Source organism: Poecilia mexicana, unplaced genomic scaffold (assembly GCF_051168715.1).
Source record: "Poecilia mexicana isolate PSO_F unplaced genomic scaffold, ASM5116871v1 scaffold_1, whole genome shotgun sequence".
NCBI lineage: Eukaryota > Metazoa > Chordata > Actinopteri > Cyprinodontiformes > Poeciliidae > Poecilia > Poecilia mexicana.
The window spans coordinates 16,155,763-16,181,704 of record NW_028263370.1 but is presented as its reverse complement, the minus strand read 5'-3'; the positions used below and the strand labels follow the sequence as shown (position 1 = coordinate 16,181,704).

Here is a 25,942-nt window from a genome sequence, read left to right as displayed (position 1 = left end):
ACAACCATCACCATTTACACAACTTGTAAAAGGTTACACATTTACTTGTGGGGTAAAAACAGGTTTATGTTTTTTTTTTTTGACAGATCTCAGTGAGATGAAAGGAAAACAAACTGTGTTTCAACCCGTTCCATCAGGTGTGACAAATATACGTTTGTTCAATGCTCTGCAAATGTATTTGCACCTTTTAAACCTTATCAAAGTTTGTCCAGTTACAATTGTGGCTAGGGGTTAAGTCTGATTACATCGATTTTAACGTGTTAAAAATGTGAACACAATCACTTTTTTTTTTTTTTTTTTAAATCAAAGTTTCCAAAGCGGAGCATTTGCATTCGCTTTCCTTGTATTTCTGTAAATCCGACGTACAAGTGACGACAAAGCTGCTTCTGTTTCTGTTTCAAAGTACGATCGGATGCGACGCTGGAAGAGACCGTTATTGTCCAACTTGTCCAAAAAGATTGGAGTTGGTCTATTACTGAAGAAAAAATACCATCTCAATGCAAAACATGCTGCTGCAAGACCAGACATTCCTCATGCTAATGTCACAGTCCACATTTATAAAGATGTATTTTTTCTAACGAAGTTACACCAACAAAACACTTGAAAGTCGAATAAATATATTATTTGAAGGTTAAATCACCGAAATAACAGATTAAAAACATGTTAAATATTAAAAATGTTCTAGTTGAGCTCACATGTCTCAATAATTCAGCAGCAAAAAGGGTTTTTGAATTGAAATAAAGAAAATTATTCCATCAAAATACGGTTAGTTGCAATTAGAATCATACATTTTAATACAGTCACTTAAAATGTAAGGTGATGAAGACATAAGAATTATTTTGTAAAATTGATTTTTTGCTAATAAGCTCATTGCAAACAGTGGCTGAGTGGATCTTACCTGATTCTGTATGTAGGCGTGAACTCTCTCCAGCATCCCCTCACATGTGTACTCATAAGGCAAGTAGGGCTCCACCTGGAAACCGCAAGCAAACGCATCCAACCGGAGGTTTATTTTCACGACGTTTTGCCAACATTAACATATACTTTTGTTTTGATTTTCATTGTTCACACTAATTGCCGCAAATTGCCTCCTCTTCTTGTTAATTTCAGCGGATGAATGTTTCCATTGTCAGGTTCTGCAAAGTCTAATCACAGTGTGTCACTGCGTTGAAATTCATTACGCTTTATTTGCATACCAATAGATCAGCCCATGCTGTGAAGTACAAGTTTTATAACTAACACACACTTTTGATTGGCCTAATTAATCTAACTCACGCTGACAGACTGCCACAAAGCTGGATGAACGTAAAACAGCCAAAACTGGAAAATTATGTTGATTACGCTGGATCTTAGAGATATTAAAAATGTTCTAGTTGAGCTCACATGTCTCAATAGATATTTTTATTTAGAGATATTTTTAAGCCTGCATTATGGACGAAAATACTCAAGCACCATCCAAAAAAAAAAAAAAAAAGACAGACAAAGACACTATTGCTCAAAATGTTCCTCTGAAAGTGCAATAAAAATGTTCTGCTAAGAGCCAAACGGGGAACCAATGAAATGGTCAGCTGATTGGTGCAGAAAAATGATCAAAAACGTGTGAAAAGCAAACAAGAAAAAAAACTTACAAAGACATAACAGACACACAGATGCAAGGAAAAACGATTGACAGAAAAAAAGATAAAAAGACGAAACAATAAGAAGTCAAAAGGATAAAATGAAAGAGAAGATAAAAAGAAAGGAACAAGAAAGAAAGAATGGGAAAAAGAAAGAAAGGAACAAAAAGGATTTATTGGAATATAAGAATCTGTCGGCCGGCCAGAGATTGCTTTGGCCTGCCTGACTGAGCATGAGCCTCTACATCTCACAGCGTGTGTGTAAACTTACGTGCGCGTCTTCACGTTAATGGCTGTAATGTGTAGGTAAGGCCCTGTGTCAGCTGTGTGTGTGTGTGCACGGGGATATCATCTGAATGTGGGTGTGTTTGCTGAGGCGTTGTGCCTCCACTGAAGGGTGAAGTGGTCCATCAGCTCTTTCTCAGAGGAGATGGAGACAGCGCCGTCAGCTAGTGCTGCAGAACTCAAGCTTGTCTGACAACACAGACAAGATGGAGCAGTGGGATCATCCACACACACACACACACACACGCACGCACGCACACAGGCGTGCTACATCATAGATGTCACCTTTTGTTTAATTTCCATGCCGACTTGATCTAGTCTGCTGATTTTACAAAACGGTTAAAGGGGCATGCAGACAGCCGTCTTCCTGTTTCGCTTCATGCAGGATGGACTGGCTGGCTTGGACTGGTACTGATACGACTGTATGTCAGTGGAGAGAATGCATTATCGTGGGAAAAAAAAGACAATAAATGTGCCTATCTGTGTATTAAAATGGGTTCTGCAGAATTACTGGCTGCCGCACCAGAGTTCCACTACATGACAGAAAATGAGTTCAGGAGGTCTGGGAGAAAGCAGGACTGACTTCTCAGATGTTTTTAAGTTGTTTAAGCTGCTCAGAAAAACTTTGTTTGGGTGAAACTACCAAACCATCCACAAAGGAAGTGCAGGAAGTGGACTGAACTGAGCAGAACCAAGTGACAGACAAGTGGCGCAACGATAAAGTCCGAGAATAAAAGATGTAGTAACATCAGAAGAAAGTCATAACATTATGACTTTATTCTTGTACAATGTTATTCTCTTAGTATTTTATTAGTCCGTCATAATAACTAGAGATGAAAGAAGGAATCATGTGCTGACCGAAAGGGGACAATTTTCAGCCAGATTAATAATCGAACAGTTAGAAATGAAAAATCCAACGTTTTCTGATCAGTGAAAACATCAGACATAAGGGCTTACAGAAAACACAATATTTCATGTGTTTGTGGGACGTCAGTGCAGGAAAACAGCTAATAATTATATTATTTGTGCCATTATTCCTGCGAACAGATGTCCTATTATCACCGTCTAATTTCATTAACACCGTTTGAAACAGCAAGTGGTGTCTGTGAACGCCTCACGATCTCCAACCACCTCTGATAGGCTCACAGCAGGCAGGTCAGCACAACACTTACAGAAGGATTCATTAACACTGGAAACTGATAATTAAGAGCTGAGATAGCAACGGCATTTATAGATTCTGCAGAAACGTCAGGTGTAAGCGCGCCTACGTTTGGGCGTTGACCGCCTCAAATTCTGTCATGGATGAAATATAAAAAGCAACAGAAGAATAAAAAGACAGTGATAGCAGTTTGTTTTGCGCTGATGTTGATCCATTATATTAGCAAAATAATCAAATCAGGAGTGGATCTGATCAAGTTTAAGTGTTTTCAATGAGGTTTTCATAACGTTTTACGTGTTTTTTTCCCCCCCAACTCTTGGCCTGGCTCAAAGCTCAAAGCAGGAAGCAACCAGTTTATTGATGCCGGACACAAACAGGCAGAAGTTTCAGTGTAGCACTGGAACCTGCTGGGTGATCACATATTGATTGATTACAACAGTATAAAACAACAAGTCTTTTATTAAGGTGATTCAGTTTGTAAGACATGTTTATTCACCGTTACTTAAAGTTCGTACCAGTTTTCAGTTTTAATGAGAGCTAAAAGCTTTTGAGAATCCCCCAAACTCCATTTCCATCTGCGTTCGTTTTCCCATTTCTTTCTATTTTTGTTCTCATCCTCTCCGCTTGTGTTTGTGCTTTCTAGAAAGATTTAATCTACCCAGCTGACTCCTTAATTAACCTTTCTGCTGCTCCTGGCAGTCGCTGGCATTCTCTTATTCTCTATCAGCTCTGCATTTCTCGCACTCTGTAATAGCCATCTGCTTCCTACACGCAGAAATAACTAAGGCTCTGGAGAACCCCAGGGTTGTAGAGCTTGGCTGCTGTTGTGTCAAAGTTTAGGAACCGTTAAACAAAGTTTAAAGGAGGCAGATAAGGCCTTGTGCTTTATTTACAGACTTTCAAGAGAGAGAGAGAAAAAAAATGCAGCGATTTTTATATTACTTTGACCATCACAGAGTAAAAATGTGCTATTGCGTTATTAGCTGGGCAAAAATTTATTTTACAGTTATATAATAGGATGTTTGTCAGACAGACATTTCTATTAAATATCAGAGCTGAGTGTGAAGATGAAAGCAGTCATGTTCAGACGTTTAAAAAACGTTTCTGAGCCTCAGAGATGGAAAGGGATTTAAAAGTTGTTTAATATTTTTTCTTTCTCGTCTTTGGCGAGTCTGACAGTACCTTAGTCCTCATGATTTCCTTGACAGCAGAATCGAACTCGAGGGAGTTGTTGTAGTCGACTGTCATGACGTACGGCCTGCCTATGTACTCCTCTGCATACGGGTGCTGGGAGAAAACCTTCAGGAAATGCAGACGCAGCGTGTTAAACGTTTTAATTTACCTTACCTGCCACTTGTGATCACGAGAAAAGCTGTAAATGCATTGAAAAAACATTTGGCAAAAAAAATACACAGAGCATATTTGAAGTTCTCACAGCTGACTCATAAAATACAAATTGCAAGCAGGTATTTGAAATGATCTGATGAAAAACGAAGGATTTTAAATCATGGCCCTGAAAAGTCCTAACTTCTGTCTGAAAGGAAGAGCAAAGCCTAATGAGGTTACCTCTCTAGATGTAGGTTTTCCTCTGAAGAACTCGTGATTCAGTGAACTGTGGGGTGGCTGGAACTTTGGCTGCAGGAAAATGCAACCATTGGCTATTGCTTCAAGAGGGGCGGGACCTTCGTACGGAAACCCAAAACCAATGAAGAGCTGGAAAAAAAACAACATTAATATGCTTGTAACCCAAGAATAAACAACTGCATCCATTTCTAAGGTTTGTGAATTAATAGAAAGGTTGTGACGGGTGAGAATTTGTCAAATCAGAGCCGCTCCAGTTGCTTGCCTTGGCCTTACGGAGAAGCTGCTGCAGCTCGTGTTGGGGCAGCAGACCGTGGTTCTTCACGAAGGCCGGGACCTCCGGTGGTCTCTGGGTCTCGTAGTACACCGTCCCATGGACCTCCATGTACTTATGAAGGATTTCCAGGAAACTGTCTTTGCCCTGCTGGATAAAAAGACAGGAAACAAAGACGGGAGATATCATGGATTAGAGATGAAGGCAGGAGGCTGGATGAAAAAGGAAAAAGAACCCACCTCTGAGGACAGTATGATTAAAGAGTTTGAGAGCAAGTAAACTGTGCCGAGTCTGTTTTCTTTTATCTTTGTGCAAGCTGTCTCCGTGTGTCAGCTTCTGTCAGGATATGTCTGCTTCCCTCCACATCTAACACTATATTTACTCTCTAGATGCATCTTAAAGAAGACGTTACTGTGATGTGGAGGCAACTCGTGTTCACATGACCATATTTACAGATCCAGCAGAGAGAGAAAAACCCAGATTTCTCCGCCTCTGAGGTGGAACAAATTAAGAGCAGCTTTCTCTTTTTTTGAGTGACACAGACACATACCTGCTTTCAGTAAAAGCTTTCACCTGGTTAGGACTCAGTTTCTTTCATGGGATTTCTATTTGTGTAATTGGACTTGCTTACAGTGTGATTTAAGTGCAGTAAGTAGATAAGTATCAGACGTCTTGTTTAAAATCTTCTCATGGACTTCTAACAGTTAAACTGAGAAAACGGCCAATTCACAATAAATGAATATATCTAGACGTTTATGCATGAATCCAAACATTTTTTTTTTTTTTTTTGTATATCAATACGACAACAACCCTTTGGTGTCATGAATCAGTGTTTTAGATTTCTTTTGCTTCTGTTTACTACACTTAAACATTTAAGATCATAAAACTAATTTCGTTGATAAAAGCTGGCAAAGTATTTCAACAACTGTGCCGCTGAATTGTGTTAAAAACAATTATTTCTTATCGTTTAAATTTTTTTTATCATTTTTTTTATTTTTCCAAAATTGTCAGTCTGAGATTTTGGTACTGCAGTAAAATATTCATTTATTTTAAACATGTCCTATCCGAGTTCATTTCAATAATTAGGGTTTTTAACGAAGCATGACATAGGGTGTGTTCACACTGCAGCCTGAAGTGACCCAATTCCGATTTTTTTGACATAATGCGACCTGTATGTGATCTTTTCATGGCAGTGTGAACAGCACAGGTTGGATTCTTTTTCGAATGTGACCCATATCCGATACGTATCCGATTCAAATGCGACCTAACGTCCAGGTCGCATTCATCCGAACTGAACGTCACTGATTCTCAACAAATCTCAAATCTGCGTCATGATAAGCGCAAGTGGGAAGAAAAACAACAACCATGACGGATTATATGAGGATTACGTTGTTAATATGCTGCTCCGGCTGGACAACAACTTCAAATATGTAAGCTAAGCTCCACCGTTAGCCTCCATGTTTACTTCCACAAATACTGAGCACTTCTTCTTCTTTTTATGGTGGTTGGCAGAACACTGAGAATGCTGACGCTATTACGCCCTCTAGTGCGCATGCGGGACACTTTCAGGTCGTTTGCCCGTTTACACTGCAGAACGCATACAGGTCGCATTTACTGGCAGTGTGAACGGCCCCGGCAAAAAAATCGGAATTGCCAAAAAATCGGAATTGAGTCACTTCAGGCTGCAGTGTGAATGCACCATAGATTGCAGAAATCCTCGGATTAAGAGTTAGGATCTGATATTTTTTTCATGTTCTGCTCACCACCAGTTGTGCACACATCCTTACTTATCAGTCCAAAGAAACAAATTCATCATGTTCTGTGTCTGAACACCAGAACGGCACACTTTAAAGGCATCAATTAAATACAGAACCTACAACAACCAGCAACAGTCAGTTAACAACCAAAACGTAACCATGAAAACGGAGTGCAACCCAGACCATTAAATTGATCTGCCAGCTGGTATTAAGCAGCTTACTATATCCCTCTGTTGTGTGGCGCTCCCCCTCCTCTCCTCTGCAGCGAAGTAACTAGAGGCTGTAGTGATCAATAGTTTCCTCTGTGAGGATTTTCCCAGCCAATTAGGAGATTTGCTCAAGTGCTAAGTGCTGCAGACAATAGCGATGAACTTGGTAGTGAAACAGAGGCATGTAAGGGTGCAGATTTCTTAACTTCACGTAGCATTTCTCTCCCTAAGTGTGTGCATGTGGGCATAAATCAGGAAAGGGACGAATACAGAGCAAGTCCAAATAGACAGGTGTTTGTCCCTCATGTTTTAAATCTATTTCCTTAAGATGGAGCATCAGGAAGAAGCTTGAAGGACTTTGACCTGTTTAGTTCAGATAGCAGGGCATATTAAGGTGGAAAAATGGAAACTTGATGCTTAACAGATCACCAGAAGACACACGTCTCATCTGAGTAAAGTCACCTGACCTGACATGCATCTGTTTTTGACAGTGCAAGTGGAAAACCTACGCATGCACAGGAAGAAATGGAAAATAAAACAAACTTAACCTCAACACTCTTTTTATTCAAGGCAATAATGCTTGCCTTGAATAAATGCTTGCACAATCATTGTGCAGCGTACAAAAAAGATACATTCTGTAGTTTTTGAAAATGTGATTTATCTCATCTCAGTACGATGATGATGATGATCAACAAACTTGCACTTCCTTTGAAAAACTGGTTTTATCATCAGTCGCTTTCTGTCAGACAATAAAAAGATTAGAATTTTAAATAATACCAAATATTACTGTGACTGAATAATCCAGTTAATTTCACAGCTAAGTATTTCCAACTCCCTTTTGCTCAGCATTAATATTTTATAGTCAGTTATTTTCAGTAGTGCAGGACAGAGGGACGGTATGACAGAAATGGAGAAACAGGTGAGAAATATATTTGTAATCACACAGTTCGGCAGATTAAACCATATTTTGAACAAATATTTTCTGTTGTAATTACCTATAATTACCTGTGCTTGACATTTAAGTTCTTTGCAATAGTACTCACAACAGTATTAACAACAACGTTTTTTGTTGGGACTTCATATAGTAAACCAAGAAATATTTGTGCATAATTAGGAGCTAGAACCAAAATCAAATATAGTTTTCAAAGTTTTTTTTCTTTACAAAAATCTAAAAGGTGTTCAAGATGACAACTTTGATTTCACAAATATAGGCTACATAGTGTTGATAAATTATATATAGCTTTACAAAAAAAAAAAAAAAAAGAAAACACTTGACTTACCTGAAGCTAATCAGCATCCAGTCAGGTTCAATAGTCCACAGCAGAGGACAGAACAAAACAGAAGAAAAGAAATTCAGAAAATATTTGCAGCTAACAAAAAGGATGGAGCTAAAAATAATGAAACAAATGCTTTCGTCGACACACTCACAGGTAAAGCATTGCACATTTTCAGGACCTTATGATCTTTTATACGAACAGATATGTTGGACTCACAGTGGACTGACTGACAGGAGGCAGTAAACAACGTCTTCATAATTATTTTAAGAATGAAGCCGCCGCAGTGCTCCGTCTACTTAATGTGGATGAGGAAGCAGGTGGCTTCTAGAGGAAAATCGTCTGCAAATTAAAGATGCACACTTGAGCATATAAAAGCCCCATGAAGCCGAACTGTAATGACACTAACAGTGGGATGTGCAAAACGCTGTCAACGTTCTCTTGTCATAACACAGCAGGAGGCAAGTTGCAGTACTGCATACTAGTACTTAATAAATGTATTATTTGTGGAAAAAATAATCCATTAAAACGACCTTCTCATTTACTGTGTAGTACAAACAGTGGGTATTTCCTACTATATAATGTACGCCTTGAAAAGATGAGCTATTTAAAGTCAAACTATTGAACTTCAGAACAAAGTTACTGCTTTGGCCTGTAAGCTCATTCAGAAGATGTTTTCCATCTCAACTCCTCTTCTGGTTAAATAAATGCTACAAAAATATTTAATTTGTTTCAAAAGTTCCTCCAGCTGTGGAGGAAAAGGGAAAACCTGCAGTCATTTCAGGTAATGAACCATTTACTTCTTTAAATGGAAATCCCTGTATGCCACAATCTGTGCTGTAATTGCATCTTTTTCTTTTTTTACTCGTTTTTAGATAAACACATTTATGATCCACATCCATTTGACAGCCAGAGGTGACCCTGTTTAGATGCTTGTTGGGACAAATGTTGAACTGATAAAACACATGCCAACAACTCCATGCATTTAAGAATCTGGTGAAGAAAACATTAAGACAAAATCAACATTAAAGTTTGGAAGCGGCAACATCATGGTGAAGCTCCACCAGATGAACCAAGACATTATTGATAAAAATCTGCTGCAGACTTCCAGGATAATAATAATAATTATGAAATGAGAATGCATGTATTGGCAAGACAACAATTTTACACAAACAGCAAATAAAAGTCTCAAGAACATAGAGCTGCTTATAAGGTCTGAATCCTGCATGAAAAAGTAAAACTTGAAAGAGTTCACAGAATGGAGTAGAAGAATTTAGAAGTTTCTCCAAAGAGTCTTGAAGCTTCCATCACCAGCAAAGGATTTTGTACAAAGTAATGCATACATTTTAAAGAAGCAGTTTTCAAAAACCTTAACGGGGCGATGAATGCTAAAGCACCGTTCTTTACTTGCCTGTATATCAGGTTATGTCACCAGTTCAGCAGAGATGCTAAAATATGGATTGTTAAGAATCATGGAGGTTGTGAACAAATTTAACCCTTTCATGCATGAATTATGATCCTTTGTATCAGGATTTTTTTTCCCATTTTTTTTTGCCTTTCTTAAGGCATAAAAAAAGGTAGGAAAAAAAATTTGAAAAAATTGTAATTCTCTCCAAATACAAAGTTGATATTTGAAAAATACATCAGTAGTATTGTTTTTTAGGGGTTATCTGATGTCACAATATTTTTTTTTTTATCTGCAAGAGTCGTCTACAGTAGAAGGAGGGACCGGGTCGGTCGGCATGCTTTTTTGTCTGTCAGCCATATTGGATTTAACAAAATAATTTCTTGTATTTGCAGCTGATGGCCAGTAGTTGATGGTGTTTTTTATGGTGCGTTAGTGTCCACTTCAGTGGTCTGTGTGCATTCATGACATAAAAATCCACAAGAAGCACAAGAAAATGGCTTTTAGCCATAGCCGTCCACTGTAGTGACCACTATGCATGAAAGGGTTAATTTTTTTAATCCAATAATTATCTTACCTCTAGGATGATTATATAATCAAATTAATTTAATTATTGATAAATGCCAACTGATGAAACCACCAGCGTCTAACCCATCCGATGACACCATGCATGATGCCTGATTATAAATCATTTTAATCAAAGGATATTAGATGACTGTGCAGAATATAAATGGCAATCACAAGCAAAGGGTAAATAGACCTTGCTGAAGCAAAAAAACAAAAACAAGCGTCATCTGTGTACATCATTATTTTGTGCTTAGTACCTTCCACATGCTGGCTTCTTTCCCATAGACCACAGCCATGTTGTTGACTTTGTTCTGCTGGATGCTCCTCTTCTCCGTCTCGTTCAGCTCCTCCGAAACGAAGCCCATGAAGGAGTTGTCTGGTGTGTGGGCTGAATGTGTGCGAGTGGATGTGTGAAGTTAGTGAAAGTAGCGGAATGGTGAGAAAAGTGAAAAGAATGCAGGAACAGATAAAAAAAAAAAGACAACGAGGAAAAAAGCTTTATTTAAAGAGAGAGAGAGAAGAAGACGGATGCAAGGAAAATTCACTCCATCCTTTTGCACTTTGGCTCGTTGGTTCAGTGACTGTGAGTGTCGCCCAAGTATTATAAATTGTGACTGTCACACGGCCAGCTGTGGTTTTGGGCATGGCAAAGTCTAACACAGGGACTTGCATACTAAAATATACATGCTAAGCACATTTATGTGTTTTGCTCAGTGAGTTCAAGCAATTTGACATGATAAAAACAAACTGCACATATAATCCTCTGCTACCGACTTCTTTTCTTTAAGCCAAGTGCTTATTATTCCCCCTTTTTTTGCAGAGCACATTTTCAAGTATTGAAGAACTGTAATAAAAGCAGCGCCGCCACACTCTAAGTATGAAGGTTGAGTCACTCATTATAGCTTTGGCCGGCGTGGAGCGTGGGTGTCTATAATATGCTGTATATTGTCGATATAATGATCCTGCAGCTGAGCGCCAGCGATACAAGGCTGCTGACAGCTGAATGTGAAAGCACGAGACGGTTAAGTAGTCAATGTCTCAGCCGGGAAGTGAGGAGACAGACGGCTCTGAGGGAGGATCAGACCTATTGTGCAGCTCATGAGAGGGGAAAAGAAAGAGACGAGAACAGGTACAGCTTAAAGGGACGCTGTGCTGAAAATAGAAATGTGAAGCTCATTCTCCAAAATGAAAGTGAACAACCAGCAAAACCTGTCAAAAGAAGTGAAAAGACTAGTTTGAAGTCATTTCAGGTTGCTAGAAAGACATTTTCTGACGGTTGTGTGCGAACACCTACGGGTGTTTAATGCCACAAAGAGCAAATTCCTAATGTGAGACAATATTTTAATGATGTGCAGTAATCAGCTCTTTAAAAGGGGAAAGATTTGAAAGTGAGGCAAAGCAAGGCGTTTTATTTTCACCAACAGGGCAATTCAAAGTCCTTTAAATGAATATAATACGACAAACACACAAAAACATTACGCTGCAAAATTAAAGAAAACAAAGGCAGTGTTAAAACAGACTCCATTTTATGATGTTCTAGTTGTTATTAATCAAAGCCTCGATTTAAACAAACTCAGTGTTTCAGCCGTTTCGCAGTTTTCTGGAACTTTGTTCCACATTAGAGCTGCATCAGAACATGGTTCTTGAATGCAGAGCAGAACTGAACCAGAAGACCTGAGAGGTCAGCAAGGTTGATGCGACGATGACAGAGCTTTAAAGTATTTTGGTGGTAAGCCATTCAGTGATTCATAAACTAACTAAAGTATATTCTCTCAGCTACGTCTGGGAAATAACGCCCGATAAGAGGAACGAGTTTACTATTGGAATCTGATTGGATGCTATGGCAGCCAAAGCTTTCTTAAAGAAAGCCGTGGTAAGATACTGAGACAACAGGAAAGTAAAAAAGTGATTAAAACTTAGGAAAGACAGGATAATCTTACGGAACATGGTCATGTACTGCCGGGCGTTCAGGTTCCAGTAGCCCCAGTTGGTCCGATAGCCATGCAGAGTCGCATACTCTTCATGGTTGTAGGCTGGCTCTGTCCCAAATGTGTCAATAACTCTGATGTGGCATCTGTGGAGGAACAGTTTGAGTTTAGCTGCCAAGCTTCAAAGCATTTTATTGGGATTTTATGGGAGACCAGAAAATATTTAAAAATAGTGCAACAAGCATTTGTAGTGAAAGTGAAATTTGCAGCCCCTGTGCAGGATTCATCTGGGTAAAGTGGGTCTTTACACTGACTACAGCCACACAAATGTTTTGACTGAATTTTGTTTGTCAATCCTCCGAAGCTGTGGTTTTTCCTGTTGCTAGAGCAGCTTTTCCTAACATGTTTTCTTAAACAGTAAATCTTGGGCGTAAATTGCAAGAAAAGTGTTTGAAATAGTTTACTCTGTTTGTGATGAATCTAAATGAGTGGGAAAAAAATAGACATTTTCACATCTTGAGCTGTAATGTTCAAGCTTAGGATATCTCAAGCTTGAACTGCTGCTTGGTTCCTTCTCCGTTTTTCATTATCTAGCAGAATCGCTAATTTTTTAATCACTTGATTAACAGAAACACTTTTATTTCATTAAAATATAAAATAAAAGCACTAGTCATTTATTTGTGATTTAGAAAGAAAGCGGCTTCTCAAAGTGAGAACATCTTCTGGAACAAAGCCTTTCAGACAGAGACAGAAGTAGAGATTTTTCAGAGAAAGTCACACAAAGCATATGATTATAAGAACTGTATACAAAAAAAAAGCATTAAACAAAGGCTGATGATTTGAATGGAACAGTCTTATTACAAATTCCCACAAAAGTCATAAAACTGAATAATATTCTTTACTCAGAAGAATCAAACGATCCTCACGTCTGAGTTTCGTGTTATTTGCTGCGTTGATGAAGGAACTCCACAGAAATGCCTTCAGATTTAGTTTTGAGGGCCACAGAAAGTCGGCAATGAATTATTAATAATGAGTGTTAGTTTCATTTGTATCTACCCTGTTTTTTATCCCCTGCCCTGTCACTTTCCACCCGCTCTGCAATGGTTTTCTGTTAGGATAAGCCATCCCCAAAGGACAGAAAATAGTTGGGGGAGAGGAGGGATAAGCAGAGGAGTAGCTGAGCTGAATATCTATTTGAAGATCAGAGTAAAGGGCTAATCTGGGCTAAACGGCTGCTCAGAGGTTCTCCAGGGTGAGGGAATCATGGCAGGGTGGCATGTTGTTATGTGATGCAATGTGCAGTAGGAGCACAGAATGAAGCATTACTTGATGTATTAAGAAAGTCAGAAGTAAACAAACACTCTTCACACTTTTTCCTTATTGTTATGCAAAGCATGGATGCACTCAGCGCGGTTATCTAAATTAAATCACAGCTCGTTCCTCTGATGAGGAAACACTCTGAAACTTGTGCTATGCTATGGAGCCTGTTGTACATGAAGGCTTGAAGGGAATATTCACAGTTGCTTCAACTTCCTTATATTTTAACAACCTTACAATTGTGCTCATGTGTTGCACATGCTTTGATGCTAACAGAACTGTTCTGTATGCTAAGTATCAGCTTGCATGTAAGCAGCGAACAAATGAAAGACAGCAACCATAAAGCCTTTATATAACACCTAAAACAGAACATGGGTGGTTTATTATCGATGTTTTTGTTCACTCTGGTGTTTCATTTTTGATCCAGGTGACTTTAATACATATCTCCACATTAAATACATTAAAAATAACCTTTGCTTGGATAATTGTTTTCATTAACATAACAGTACCATTTCTAAAAGGGATGCATTTGTTATCCTGCAGGCTAACATTAAACCATCTGTCACTTCCCTTCCCAAATACAATGATAATATTGGATACCAGATTTTCTTTTATGGCAGGCAAATAAAACTAGTAAAAGAAGTGTTACCCTACATGAGGTTTCTCCTCTGTTTTTGAATGTTCCTTTAAAGGTATCCACATACTTTCCACTCTTTTCTACATTTCTGCCCCTATTTGTGACCTTAAAGACTTTAATAAATCATTAAATATCTAATAAATGTGTTATTAATGATACATCAAATAAGGGAAGTATTTTGCACTTGGATGGTTTTAAAACTGGTACCGAGTTGCTAGTGTGGTTTTAATAAGGCAATTTCTGAAGTACATATTATTTTTTTTGTAAACAATTTCCAGATTTTTCCAAAATTCCCAGTGATACATCAACTAGTACTGCCATAGGTATAACCTTTCATAGTCTGGCATAGTTTCACACTAGATGAAACAACTTTCAATATATCTGGTCAGATATTTTACATTTGTTGTATATATTGCAAAATACACAATACTCTAAAAGAAGACAGTGTGTTATGAGGTCCGAAGCATTAAACACAAAGCTCTAACACACAATTAAACTCTCTGCAGACATTCATGCGCAGCTCAGGTTTTTCTGACCAAACTGACTAAATGAAACAATGAGAGAAAAATGACAATGAAGTTTGTGTTTTAAGAAATGCAACAAGAGGAGATCTAATGTTTTTCCAGTGGGGATAATTTATCTCTTATTTGTCGATGGAGTGAGACTCAAGTTCTTGCTTGTAAGTCTTGTTCTCTCACTTTGTCCTAATAAATCTCACTTCTTTTACTTCAGTACCAAAGTGCAAGGTGTGCAAATGATTATTGCTAAGCAAAACCCAAAGATTTTGACACCAAGAATTGATTTGGTGGTTTAAATTATAGCAAGGACACAGATTTGCTGTGGCATTGTTTTGCTGAGCTTCTGCAATGTCACAAGATTTATTTCTATCCAGCGTTGCATTAATTTTTCACCAATATCTTGGATTGATGACTGGAGAGTCCATCCAGTGAAAAAAGCCTTCGACTTAAAGTCCAGACAGATTCTCATCAGGGAAGGAAATAACTTGGTCATTTGAGATTTCTCAGACCTAATTCTTTAAGATTCTTTAAGATCAGAATGTTGCTGATCAACTGGACTTTGTTAAACTACAGCAACCCCAGATCATCGCACTCCCACCAGTAGACACCAGCCATCATTGGTGCATCAGTTCATGTCCCTGTCTTCTCACCCTGATGCGTCTATCGTTCTGAAATGTTTACGTGACAGTAGATTAAAATTAAGTTTTTTTTTTTTTTACCAACCTCTTCTCCGGTTTTTAATACTGTGCAGGAGAGTTCTTAATCCAACTTTTGTAGTTCATGCAAACGCCTTAGATGTTTTCTCTCCTTGATGCATGCTAATAATGTTACAATCTTTCCATGACCACAAAATATGTTTTTCCACATGGTTGTTTAAGAAATGCGAAGCTACTCATTGCATTAGTTGGGATAAAATAACTTGTTGCTAGGTGAAACATAATTGATCATGGAGTTAATGTCCAATTTGCTTAGTTAAATCCAGGTGGCGACATGCGTTTAATCACTGGTTTGTGATTTTTTACTGGTAAGAACTGATTCTTTACAATGATTTGACCAACCCTGTGTCATCTGAGAAAAAAGATGGTTCTTTAAAGTTTGAGCAGTCTAGCTTTAAATTTGTTCAACCACATTTTTACAACATTCACCCAACCCTTCCTCTTAACTTCGTCTAATTGTTGGGAATTCTTCCTCACATTTGAAACTTAGTGGAAACAAAAACAGAAAAAAGGAAGACAGAAAAAAATGCTATACTTTTTTCAGTAATGTATAGATATGTAGTTTACATGGATATTCCTTTTCAAGAAAAAAAAAAACAACAAACACACATGAAGTAAAATAACACAAAACTGAGCTTGCATGAGCAGACGCAGCAGAAAATCTGTTTTCCAAACATCTATGTTACTGAAGACAGGATCTATTTTCATGTATGAAAGTTTGTTACTAACAATAAAAACTGATTTTCCATCCAGATACATTTAAAGGCAAAACTGTATATTGCTATGACACCTAACATAAGGGACACTGCAGTGTGAATAGAATACACAGCTTTAGATGCACAGCTTTCTACAATATCGAACATTGTATTCATGTAGCTGGAATTTGCTTTCTGGCTTTTGCAGAAGATAAAAATAAAAGGATACACAATTTTTATGTCAAAGAAAATTTGTCAATATTTTTTTACAAAAAAACTGCAGCTTTGCTGTTGGTGTTTGTGTGCAAAACCCTTCCCTCATTTATCATTTATCTACTGTTACTAGTGCAGGCAGTGTTGCTTTCCTTTAGTCTGGGAAGATGTTTTGTTGGTGTTTGGATGCAGACGTGCCCCCCAGATATCTCCTTCAACACAACGCTATCACAGAAGTAAAGTCAACAAATGGGGAGGAGGGGGGAGAGAGGAGTGGATCAATATGCTGCTCCAATTATCAGATAAGTGGGTTTGATTTAAAACAGACTCTTATCTGCTTTCGGCATCTCTGACAGCAGCCCACTTACACCAATACACCTTCGCCTCCACGCAAACAATCATATGAAGTCGAGCAAATAGGACGCACCGAACACAACAGGACCTTTCTCATTATTACCATGTTACACAGGCCTAATAAATCAGAGTGGCTGTCAGTGCAAACATAAAACAAAGGTAATTAAAGAGAACTGAGAAGAAAGAGGTTGTAAAGCTTAGACCATGTGATTAATTAAACTCAGCCTATGAGAGACTCAACCAGAATAAACACGAGGGGAGAGAGGGGGCAAAGTAGGAATGTCATTGACCCAACTTCATCCTTAGGGTCCTTGTTACACAGGTAAATGCAGCAGTATGACATAAGCAGAAATTATAGGACAGAAAACAACAAAAAAGCAGTTTTCTCCAGTTATTAATTCTATTTTAGGAGAAATAGAATGAAGCTACTCTCATCTAAATATCAGAAATATGAATGTCAGTTCTGTAGGCATGACACCTACTACCCCTTGTTGGTACGTTTAATTTTAAGCATTAAGGATGTGGTTATGAGTAGACCAGTTGGGATGCTGATGGGGTTATATAATAAAAATGGTTCCTCGGGCTGGTTGCTAGGTGATGGGCTGGGCTTCGCTGGAGTTGCTAGGTAACGGCGCAGTGCTTGTCGAATGTGACTCAACATTCAGGAGGTTTTTGAAGTTGTTCATTTTCCAGACACCAAAAAGCTTTAACTTATTGTCACAAAATGGCTGGGTGGGCGATTAAATTAGTTAAGGTATTTAAACTCACTCTGACAGATAAAGTCTATACCGGTGGATATCAAAAGTCTATAATTAGCTTCAGTAGCTAAAGCTTTCTCAAGCGCTTTGAATGTTTGATCATCTGCTAGCTTTCCACCACCGAGACCTTATTTACTTCTTACAAACTCACAGTGATATGATACATTTCTACTGCAGGTAAGGGAGATATTACCAATTATAAAATGCATACTACTTCTTTAAGCGTAAAAATCTGTTAGAAGCCTTAACAGAAATACTTGCAGTAATAATAATGGAGCACGAGAAGTCTGTCTAGGTAGATGATATAACTGTACACCTCAGTGTTACTTTAAAAACTGACAAATTCTAAAGAGAAAGTGTGGGATAGAACAAAATACTTTACAAACACTATGAGTCACATCTTGTTAAAGACAGCCAGGATCAAGACCGCACTGTAACAACTGAGCAACAGAAAGGTGAACACGGCAAGCAATTAGGCGCTGATGTCTGCCGGTCTGTCTGCTGGAAATGTGTGTGTGAGAGAAAGATAAATCATGAGAACAAGATAAAGGCAGCAAAATGGGTTACATGCTGGGAAAATAACTTCCCAGTCCACCAGCAATACATTTCTCTTGCTCATAATTGGATTTTAAAAATATACGGACTGGCCCTTTAAGCATGTAACAGCAGCTTTCCATTCCCCAGTTACCTAAAATCTCTGCATCTCTGTTATCTTGGCTACTGTTTGTTATTTTAAACAGAATATTTGCTTCTGTATTTTTAGCTGAATTCCTAGTTAAGTACAATACGCTGCCCCCTGTTTCAACTCTTTTGTTGCCTTCATTAACAGGGAGAAGAAAAAAACAAAAACAAAGACAATAATATCCAAACAGTCAAACCCTGTGATCACATCTAGAGGTAAAAGACAAACTGATTTATCAAGTCATGAAGCTTCGGACTGAGACCAACACTGGAGGAAGCTGGACTACAAAATCAGAATATAGTTGGACTCTCTCGTATTTGTTTCTGAGGCAACGACATGAAACAGCCCTGAAGCTCATGTGGGTTCATGTTGCAGTTCTCTCAGGGATGTGCAGCTGATTATTTTCCTTCAGTGCATTCTGGCAGTTTAAATCCTTTTTCCTTGGATATTAATTCATGTTTTCTTGCCTCTTCGTTGTGCCTGTCATGGCCTAGATTCCAAGTTGTTGAAACTCTATAGCAATGCCAAAAGCCATTAAGCACACTTTTTTGCACTACTACTACACACACACACACACACACACACACACACACACACACACACGGAGAGAGAGAGAGAGTCTAATTTGTGTTTTCCCTCATGAGGCACACGTTTTCTGTTTCCCTCCTGTTTCCACTTCATAAAGCGTTTAAGCACCTCTCTCCTGATCACAGTGAGCACAGAATGACAATCACACAGCAGCTAGCAGCTGCTAAGAATGAGGTCTGATAGGAATAAATGTTAAGGTTTGCATGTTATGTTGTGTGGAGCGATTATTGCATGTGGAATTGCATGTCAGCTGTCAGTATTTAAAAAGGCTTCTATCTTGCACTACATGTGGTATTGATTATAATTATTATTACCCTTGCTGTGCAATGTAATGGAGCATGACAGACAGTGCTGCACCAGTTCATATACACGTAGCCATGCTGTTCACCATATTTACATTTTTTTTTTGTTCCCAAATTTATTTTAACTGGATGGAACAGACTGTTTTCAACCCCCTTATTTCTTGTAATTCAGTAATCACTCCTTCCTTATGTACACATAATCCCCCTCTATGAGAAAATGTACAGCACTATGGCAACCACTGAGTCCTCTAATGAAACAAATTAGAGGGAATTCAGTGTCGCATGTTAGTGCAGTTGGTAGCAAGTAAGAAGCCATATGAAGCTCCTGGTTGAATCCTGGCCTGTATGGAGTTTGCATGTTCTCCCTGTGCAGGTGAGGGTTCTCTCAGGCTTCCTCCCACAGGCCAAAAAGTTTGAGCCATCTAAATTATGAGAGTGAATGTTGTTCATGCTGTGTCTCACTGACTTTGAACCTATAACAAGACATAAGGAGACACTTTCATGTCTGATTTAGTACCACATATGGAAGCGGCACAGATCTGATTTTTCTGGGAGAAGAGGATAAAAAGATTTAAATTCAGAATAAGGGTGCAGGAAAGTGTACATCGCTTTCCTGTTCAGTCAGCGATGTATAAAAAGCCTGACGTACGGATTTTGACTTTGGTCGATACAAACTTTTTAAAATAACTGACACTGTCAGATGTGATAAGGTCACAATACATCTTCAATGTTTCAATCTTGTAAAAAAACATCAAACAATACCTGTGGAACAATACACACATAGGTAAGGTAGTGTTCTCAAAAACAAAATCTGTTCCTTGTCTTTCATTTTAAAATAAAACTCGCACTGCAGGTTGGACTACAGACACAGACTGTAACTAGCAGACAACATAAACCACCAATAAAGTTACTTTTACCTTCAGGGTTCCTTGTAACGCAAATAGTAAATAAGATTGATGGACAAAATCCATCTAACACGTAAACAAGAGCCAATCACTCAAAATGAAGGAAATCGGAGCCAACTGATCAGTTCACCCCTCGTTGAGACAGACATGAAAAAGTTGGATACGGATGGTACTGATGGTCAGACTGGGTTAAGATCAAAAACTTAGTTTATATTATGTCCCACACAAACTCTTTTTTTTTCTAGTCAAGCTTATAACAAACTGTCACTAACTTGTGTTTCTTGAGTGACAGTCCCATGTGCTGCTTCATCTGTTGCAGGCCGTGGTAGTCAGTATAAATGAGGTCAAAGGGCAACGGACCAGTGAGTGGACAGCTGCCTCTACCAGGAGGCACTCCAAGAAACCTGAAAGACATCCAAATGAAAGAAAAGATTAGAGGAGCAGAAAAGCCTCAAAGTACAATGAGGCAGGATAAGCTGGAAAGCCACAGAGCACAAAGATGGGACATTGGCCTGAAGCAAAACATCCATTATTCACTCATAAAAAAAAAAACCTTTGTGCTTTCGTTTGGCCCAGACAAGGGAGGTGAACAATTTGTGCTTTCAGCAGAGACACCGATGGTTTTTGTTGCTGTGCTAAAACAAGTCTAAAGCTAAAAGAGAGAAGAATATGAACACATTCAGTGGTTGATGTGGAGTCAAAACCTTAAAAACACTTTGCAAAAATGATTAAAGCAATAGCAAGCCCATAAACTGTAATACTGGAACTCAATTATTTCATGGACACAGAACCTGGAAAAACACTTTTAAAATATAAATGTAATTTTAGAGAGAAAAAAAAGCTAAATTGTGTCTAAATGTGTCTGTATGACAGAAAATGGGAACCAATATGATGCTAATGATCTTATATTCTTAGCTCAAAAGGAAACCAGGGCATGCTACAAAGCATTTTAACAAGACATCATTCAACAGAAGAAACTCCATCAGTTGGGGTTATATTATAACCCCGACTGATGGAGTATTTTACTGTGAAAGTCTGAAAGGAAGAGTCACATCTGCAGGACAGCAACTAAGTGTTTTTATCGAGTTTTTTTTGTTGCAAACAAGTTTGACTGGAAAATTTAGGGAAACCTTTGAATTATGACGACTGCCTGTATAGTGTGTATATAGTATGACCTTGTTTGTTAAAGTTTTTCAGCACGTACGAGTTGAAAACCATAACATTTACAAGTTCCTATTTGAATTGTTAGTTGCTACATTATGTAGCTGCAGTTGACGCACAATTGATAAACAATGCACAAAGACTAAAACCGGCACACTTTTTTCCTTCCAGGGTTCATGCACATTTTTTCTGGACAAATTCTTTGCTTCTCAATCAATGTTGGACAGGTGGATGGATAGATCAATAGATGAAGAGGTGAACACACAGCTGGATAACTTTAAATACTTAATTTAGCTCCTAACTTTCACACCGTCTAAGACCCCATGTGGTTTCCAAAAAGCAGGATTCAAAAAAAAGGAGAATATGCAAATGAATGCTCCACATACACTATGCACACCTATATATCTATACAAATTTAATCTGACATTGTTAAGAGGAATAAAATGTGAGTGAAATCTGTCCTACTGTAGCCTGTTTGTAGCCGTGGTGGATAATGATGCTGCTCTGGCACTGTTCAAAGTCCTGCTTGTTATGGTTTTAATGGAGAAAATATTCAAAAATCGTTCTGATTTTCTGACACAAGATGTCAGTTTAGTTTGCTCATGTACTCCCCTTCAGGCTTTAAAGGTCTGATGAGGAAAACAGTCACGGTACCATCCTCCGTCTGTACATCTGCCTCTCCTGATCATCTCCACTCTGGGCTGCACAGCGTTCATCCGCTGCAGATAAAGCAGGAGCTGCCATTCCTCCTCCTGCAAACGTACTTTCTTGGCCTCTCATCGGTAGTCTGGCTGCTTTTTTAGCATCTCTTCAGGGTTCTTTGTTGTGGACTCATAACTGCTAGCTTACTTTAATCAGTTCATTTGAGCACTGACAGAACTCAAACGCATAGCAGAAGGGACTGTTGTATTCCTGCAACGAGAGCATTGAATTCTCAAAATAACCCAAACTGCAGTTTGTCCCAAAAGAGTCGATAATTTTCACATTTGTAAGTCTTTTGATGTTTTTTGTTTTACCAGGTTTGCAGACTTAAGATTTTTATTTCAATTCTTTGTTGAAAAATAACTAAAGCTCTATCCAATGGGATGAAGAACATGGACATGTCGCTTGCCGTATACTGAACCTCTGTCAGATCTGAAGTCTTTTTCAGCCTTGAAGTTCAGCCTAGTAGTTTTTCTACCAGAATTATCCTGTGTTCACAACCATCCATGTTCCCTTCAGCTTCCCTGTCCCTGCATCTCCTAGCAGGATGCTGCCACCACCGGGAATAACAGTGGGATAATGTGTTGTTCCAACATTCATGGTCCAAAAAGCTGCATTTCCATACTTTCTGATCAGAAAACCTTCTCCTGCAGGTGTGCTGTCGGTTTAGAAGGACAACCAAGTCTTGGTAGGCTTGCAGTCATTTTATAATTTTCCCATTGTCAGATGATATATTAAACAGATCATCATGACTTGGCAAGTCGTTTAATAACTTTACCTACTTTCTGTTGGTGTATTACATAAAATCTTAATAAAACAAATTAAAGTTTTTGATGGTAGAATGAAAATAAGAGATGGTGTGAGATATATTTGTCTGATTTGTAAAGACAAACATTTAAGGGTTTACCAATATACTTATTCCATCTTTTGAACCTTTACTATAGAGATCTGGATACTGACTTCGTTGTTTCTAGCTTTTGTGTTTCCATTGGCTGCAGTTCCGACGGACCCGCTCAGACCTCAGATCTTTGACCTGTAACTTGCCTTCTCACCCTTACGTCTGTGATCGATGAGGCTAAAGGCTAATGGAGACAGTAATGAAATTATACGCCCCTGGTGAATTTCATCTCACTACATCTAAACTCAATTCAGTTTGGCTGTGTTGTTCATGCAGGGTGGGATTTCGATAGTACAGTTGACAGGACTTGCAGACACTTTGTTGGCAGCGGATCCCCACAATCAGACAGGAGGGAAAACACGCCCATAAAGGTGCTTGACATAGTGACTGAAGCAAAATGAAAAAGCGATTGCTTCGAAGCGGGAACTGCATCAAGAGGCTGACACACACAGATATGGCCACAGAGTGTTTTGTCTGATCTACTAAGAGGAACAACTGGCAGCGTGACAGATAAGCTCATCTGAAGAGTTTTTTAAAGCTTCTTCCTCAAGGACCACTATCACCAGCTTGTACTATAACTTTTAATTCAGTCTAAGCACTCCTTTGTTAGCTATCACATATATTTATTGTTACATATAAATGCTTAAAGCATATCATCGAGATAAGTGTGGCTGAAAAAATAAGTCGCTGAAGCTCAGTTCTAACAATGTAAATAAGTTATTCAATTCAGTTAAAACTCAAAAATACTTTATAAATCCCAAAGGAAAATTAAATGTTGTTGTAACTCATTAAATCTTCAAAGAGTTATTGTAGCTTGTGATGGCTGTTGGCAGGAAATATCTCTTGTAGCGCTCCTGTAATCTTCTTCATCTCCATGTGGCTGGCAGAGAGCAGTCCAATCAGTTGCTTCAAAACATGCCTGGAGGGCATCTTTTCTTAACAGTCATCTTCCTAGCAGGTAGTTTGTATTCAGACCAGAGAAAAACAAGACTGTGGTCAGGACGAGGTCTTGGTTTGGAGACATATGCATCCTTGACATTAGCATCAAACAAACCCAAAATCCTGTTTTCCCAGGTGGAGCAGCTGACAAACTGGTAAAACGTTGGCAGTGATGAAGAGAGTGAGGAATGATTAAAATCACCAGATATTGCCACAAATGCATTAGGATGTTGTGTCTGTATTTTAGCAACAACAGAACTAATGACATTGCATGCATTATCAGCAACATCCTGTATTTCAGTGAAATTCATATGTTTATTGGTAAACGTCTCTAAACAGAAAATTATCCAGGTAGCACCAGACATTTTTTGCCATCCTAATATCCAGCTATGGAAGATGAGGGTGTCAAGATTCGATATAAAAGTTATCAGAAGAATTTGCTGAATGCCCAGAACTTTTTAACTGATTCTGCAGGGAGACATGTCTTTGGCTAGCCATGTTTTTAGCAGTCATGCTGATCTGTTTAATTAATTTTCTGCTGCCGAGTTACCTTACATTTTTGTTTTCAAAGTATTAAACAATTGTACACTTTTTGTCAGTTGTTTATGAATCTGAACATGCAGTGAATAGTGAACATTATGAATACAGACTGAGACATCTTTGAATCTATTCAGCTATGGCAAAACTCAATTATTTAATCTTTAATTCATTACCAGAGTCTGAGAAATCAGAACATAATCAATCTGTGGGAGGCGAATCTTTGACTCTCTTGTATGTCATGCAGCAAGAAATCGTTTTTAGGAAACAAAAAGTACAAAAATCACAGCATCTTAGACACTAGAAACAATCTGTGGTCTAAAACCCTAAAGAACATTATAGAATAGCGTGATTTCAAGAGAACACTCATCCTGGAGAGAGGCAGTGCTAATTAGTCTTGCCTCCTTCCTGCTTTCATCCTTATGGATAATGGATAACTCGCACAGATGTAGAGGGCCTTTTCAAATACTTCATTCAATAGGCACCATACAAATTTGAAAACTGGCATCAGTGGGCTTTCTGTAGCACTATTGAGAAATATTACAAAAGTCTGTCACTTTTTCATCATCCTCTATTAGACTGAATGAGGCTGTCCTTAAAGCCTCACAATTTCCAACTCTTTCAGACCAAGAAGGTGCTTTAATGGGGCTGACCTTTATCTTTTATCAGAATGTAACAGAACCTCAGAGACTCGTAGTTTCAGTAGAGACCTTATACTAGAATGACCAAAATGGAGGAAGTAATATATTTTGGTAAAACTGAAGGGGGGGATTTTTTAAAACATGTTTCCCACCACAAAAACAATATTAAGGTTCTGAATAAATGCAGCTCTGGAAAAAATTGAGAGCCCATTGCACTGAACCCCACTGAAAACCTCCTGGTTATTCCACCAAATACTGATTTCTGAACTCTTCCCAAGTTAAGACATTAGTGTTTTTGTTTCTAAATGAATATTAACTTGTTTTCTTTGCATTATTTGAGATCTGAAAGTTCTGCATCTTTTTCGTTATTTTGACCATTTCTCATTTTCTTCAAATAAATACTAAATGTTTGCTTGGAATTTCAGAGACATGTTGTCAGTAGTTTATAGAATAAAAGAACAATGTTCATTTTATATACATATAAAAGGTATATTCAGAGAAACTGATCATTTTAAGTGGTCTCTTTATTTTTTTCCAGAGCTCTATATAACTTCTTATATTTCCTTATAGTAGTACTTTACAATCAGCTTCACTTACAAAAAAAAAAAAAGGACCAAGAAAAGGAGATAATTGCCTTATTAAATAATATAGCATGTCTGAAATGTTTCACAGAACTCTGATTCAATCCATCATCTAAAAAATAAGAATGACAAAAAGAGAGTATTAATGAAAAATTCAGCCAAGAGAACAAGAGTAACCAAACTCAACTTAGAAAAAGACACAAAAAAATTGCTTGAGTTGCAGATACCATGTGTTGAGGGAAACTATCTCTGCACATCACTCTGAACACCATCCTCATGTTGAAAAGTGGTGGCAGTGGCAGCATCATGATGTGGGGCTGCTTTGTCTCAACAGGGGGAGAATAGTGTTGAAGGAAACCTGTTGAAAGGCTGCAAGCACTACAGGCTGAGGTGAGGTTCATCAATACAGGTCCATGGCCTATTCAAAGCCCAAACCTAAAATGGAAAACTATGTGAGGACTTAAAAATCATGAACTCTTCACCAAATCAGCCCTAATAAATAAATACATAAATAAATAATTTTCCTTTCAATTGACAGAAATACTTCATGTTGGTCTTCTATATAAAATCTCAATTAAATACAACTTTGAGCATAATTGTGATGCAAATCAGTATTATAGTGTTGCCTCTAGAACAGGTTTGGACATTTACTGGATCTAATGTATTTGCCTTTTTATTATTTAAATATTTAAAAGTGCATTTTAAAATTCCTTCACAGTGCTGTACATTTTGACAGTGAAGAT

General features: G+C 38.1%; 1 protein-coding gene across 1 annotated transcript in view; it reads right to left on the bottom strand.

Moving 5' to 3' along the window:
- The window catches only part of LOC106922552 (alpha-1,6-mannosylglycoprotein 6-beta-N-acetylglucosaminyltransferase B-like), a 127,792-nt gene that overhangs the window by 3,495 nt on the left and 98,355 nt on the right, over positions 1 to 25,942 (bottom strand). The window contains exons 9-16 of the mRNA XM_014995069.2: positions 20,013 to 20,144; positions 12,068 to 12,201; positions 10,385 to 10,515; positions 8,162 to 8,167; positions 4,907 to 5,065; positions 4,627 to 4,773; positions 4,243 to 4,359; positions 899 to 973 (exon numbers count right to left, since the gene is read on the bottom strand). Of these exons, the coding sequence (XP_014850555.2) occupies positions 899 to 973; positions 4,243 to 4,359; positions 4,627 to 4,773; positions 4,907 to 5,065; positions 8,162 to 8,167; positions 10,385 to 10,515; positions 12,068 to 12,201; positions 20,013 to 20,144 (901 nt within the window). The remainder of the gene's footprint in view (positions 1 to 898; positions 974 to 4,242; positions 4,360 to 4,626; positions 4,774 to 4,906; positions 5,066 to 8,161; positions 8,168 to 10,384; positions 10,516 to 12,067; positions 12,202 to 20,012; positions 20,145 to 25,942) is intronic.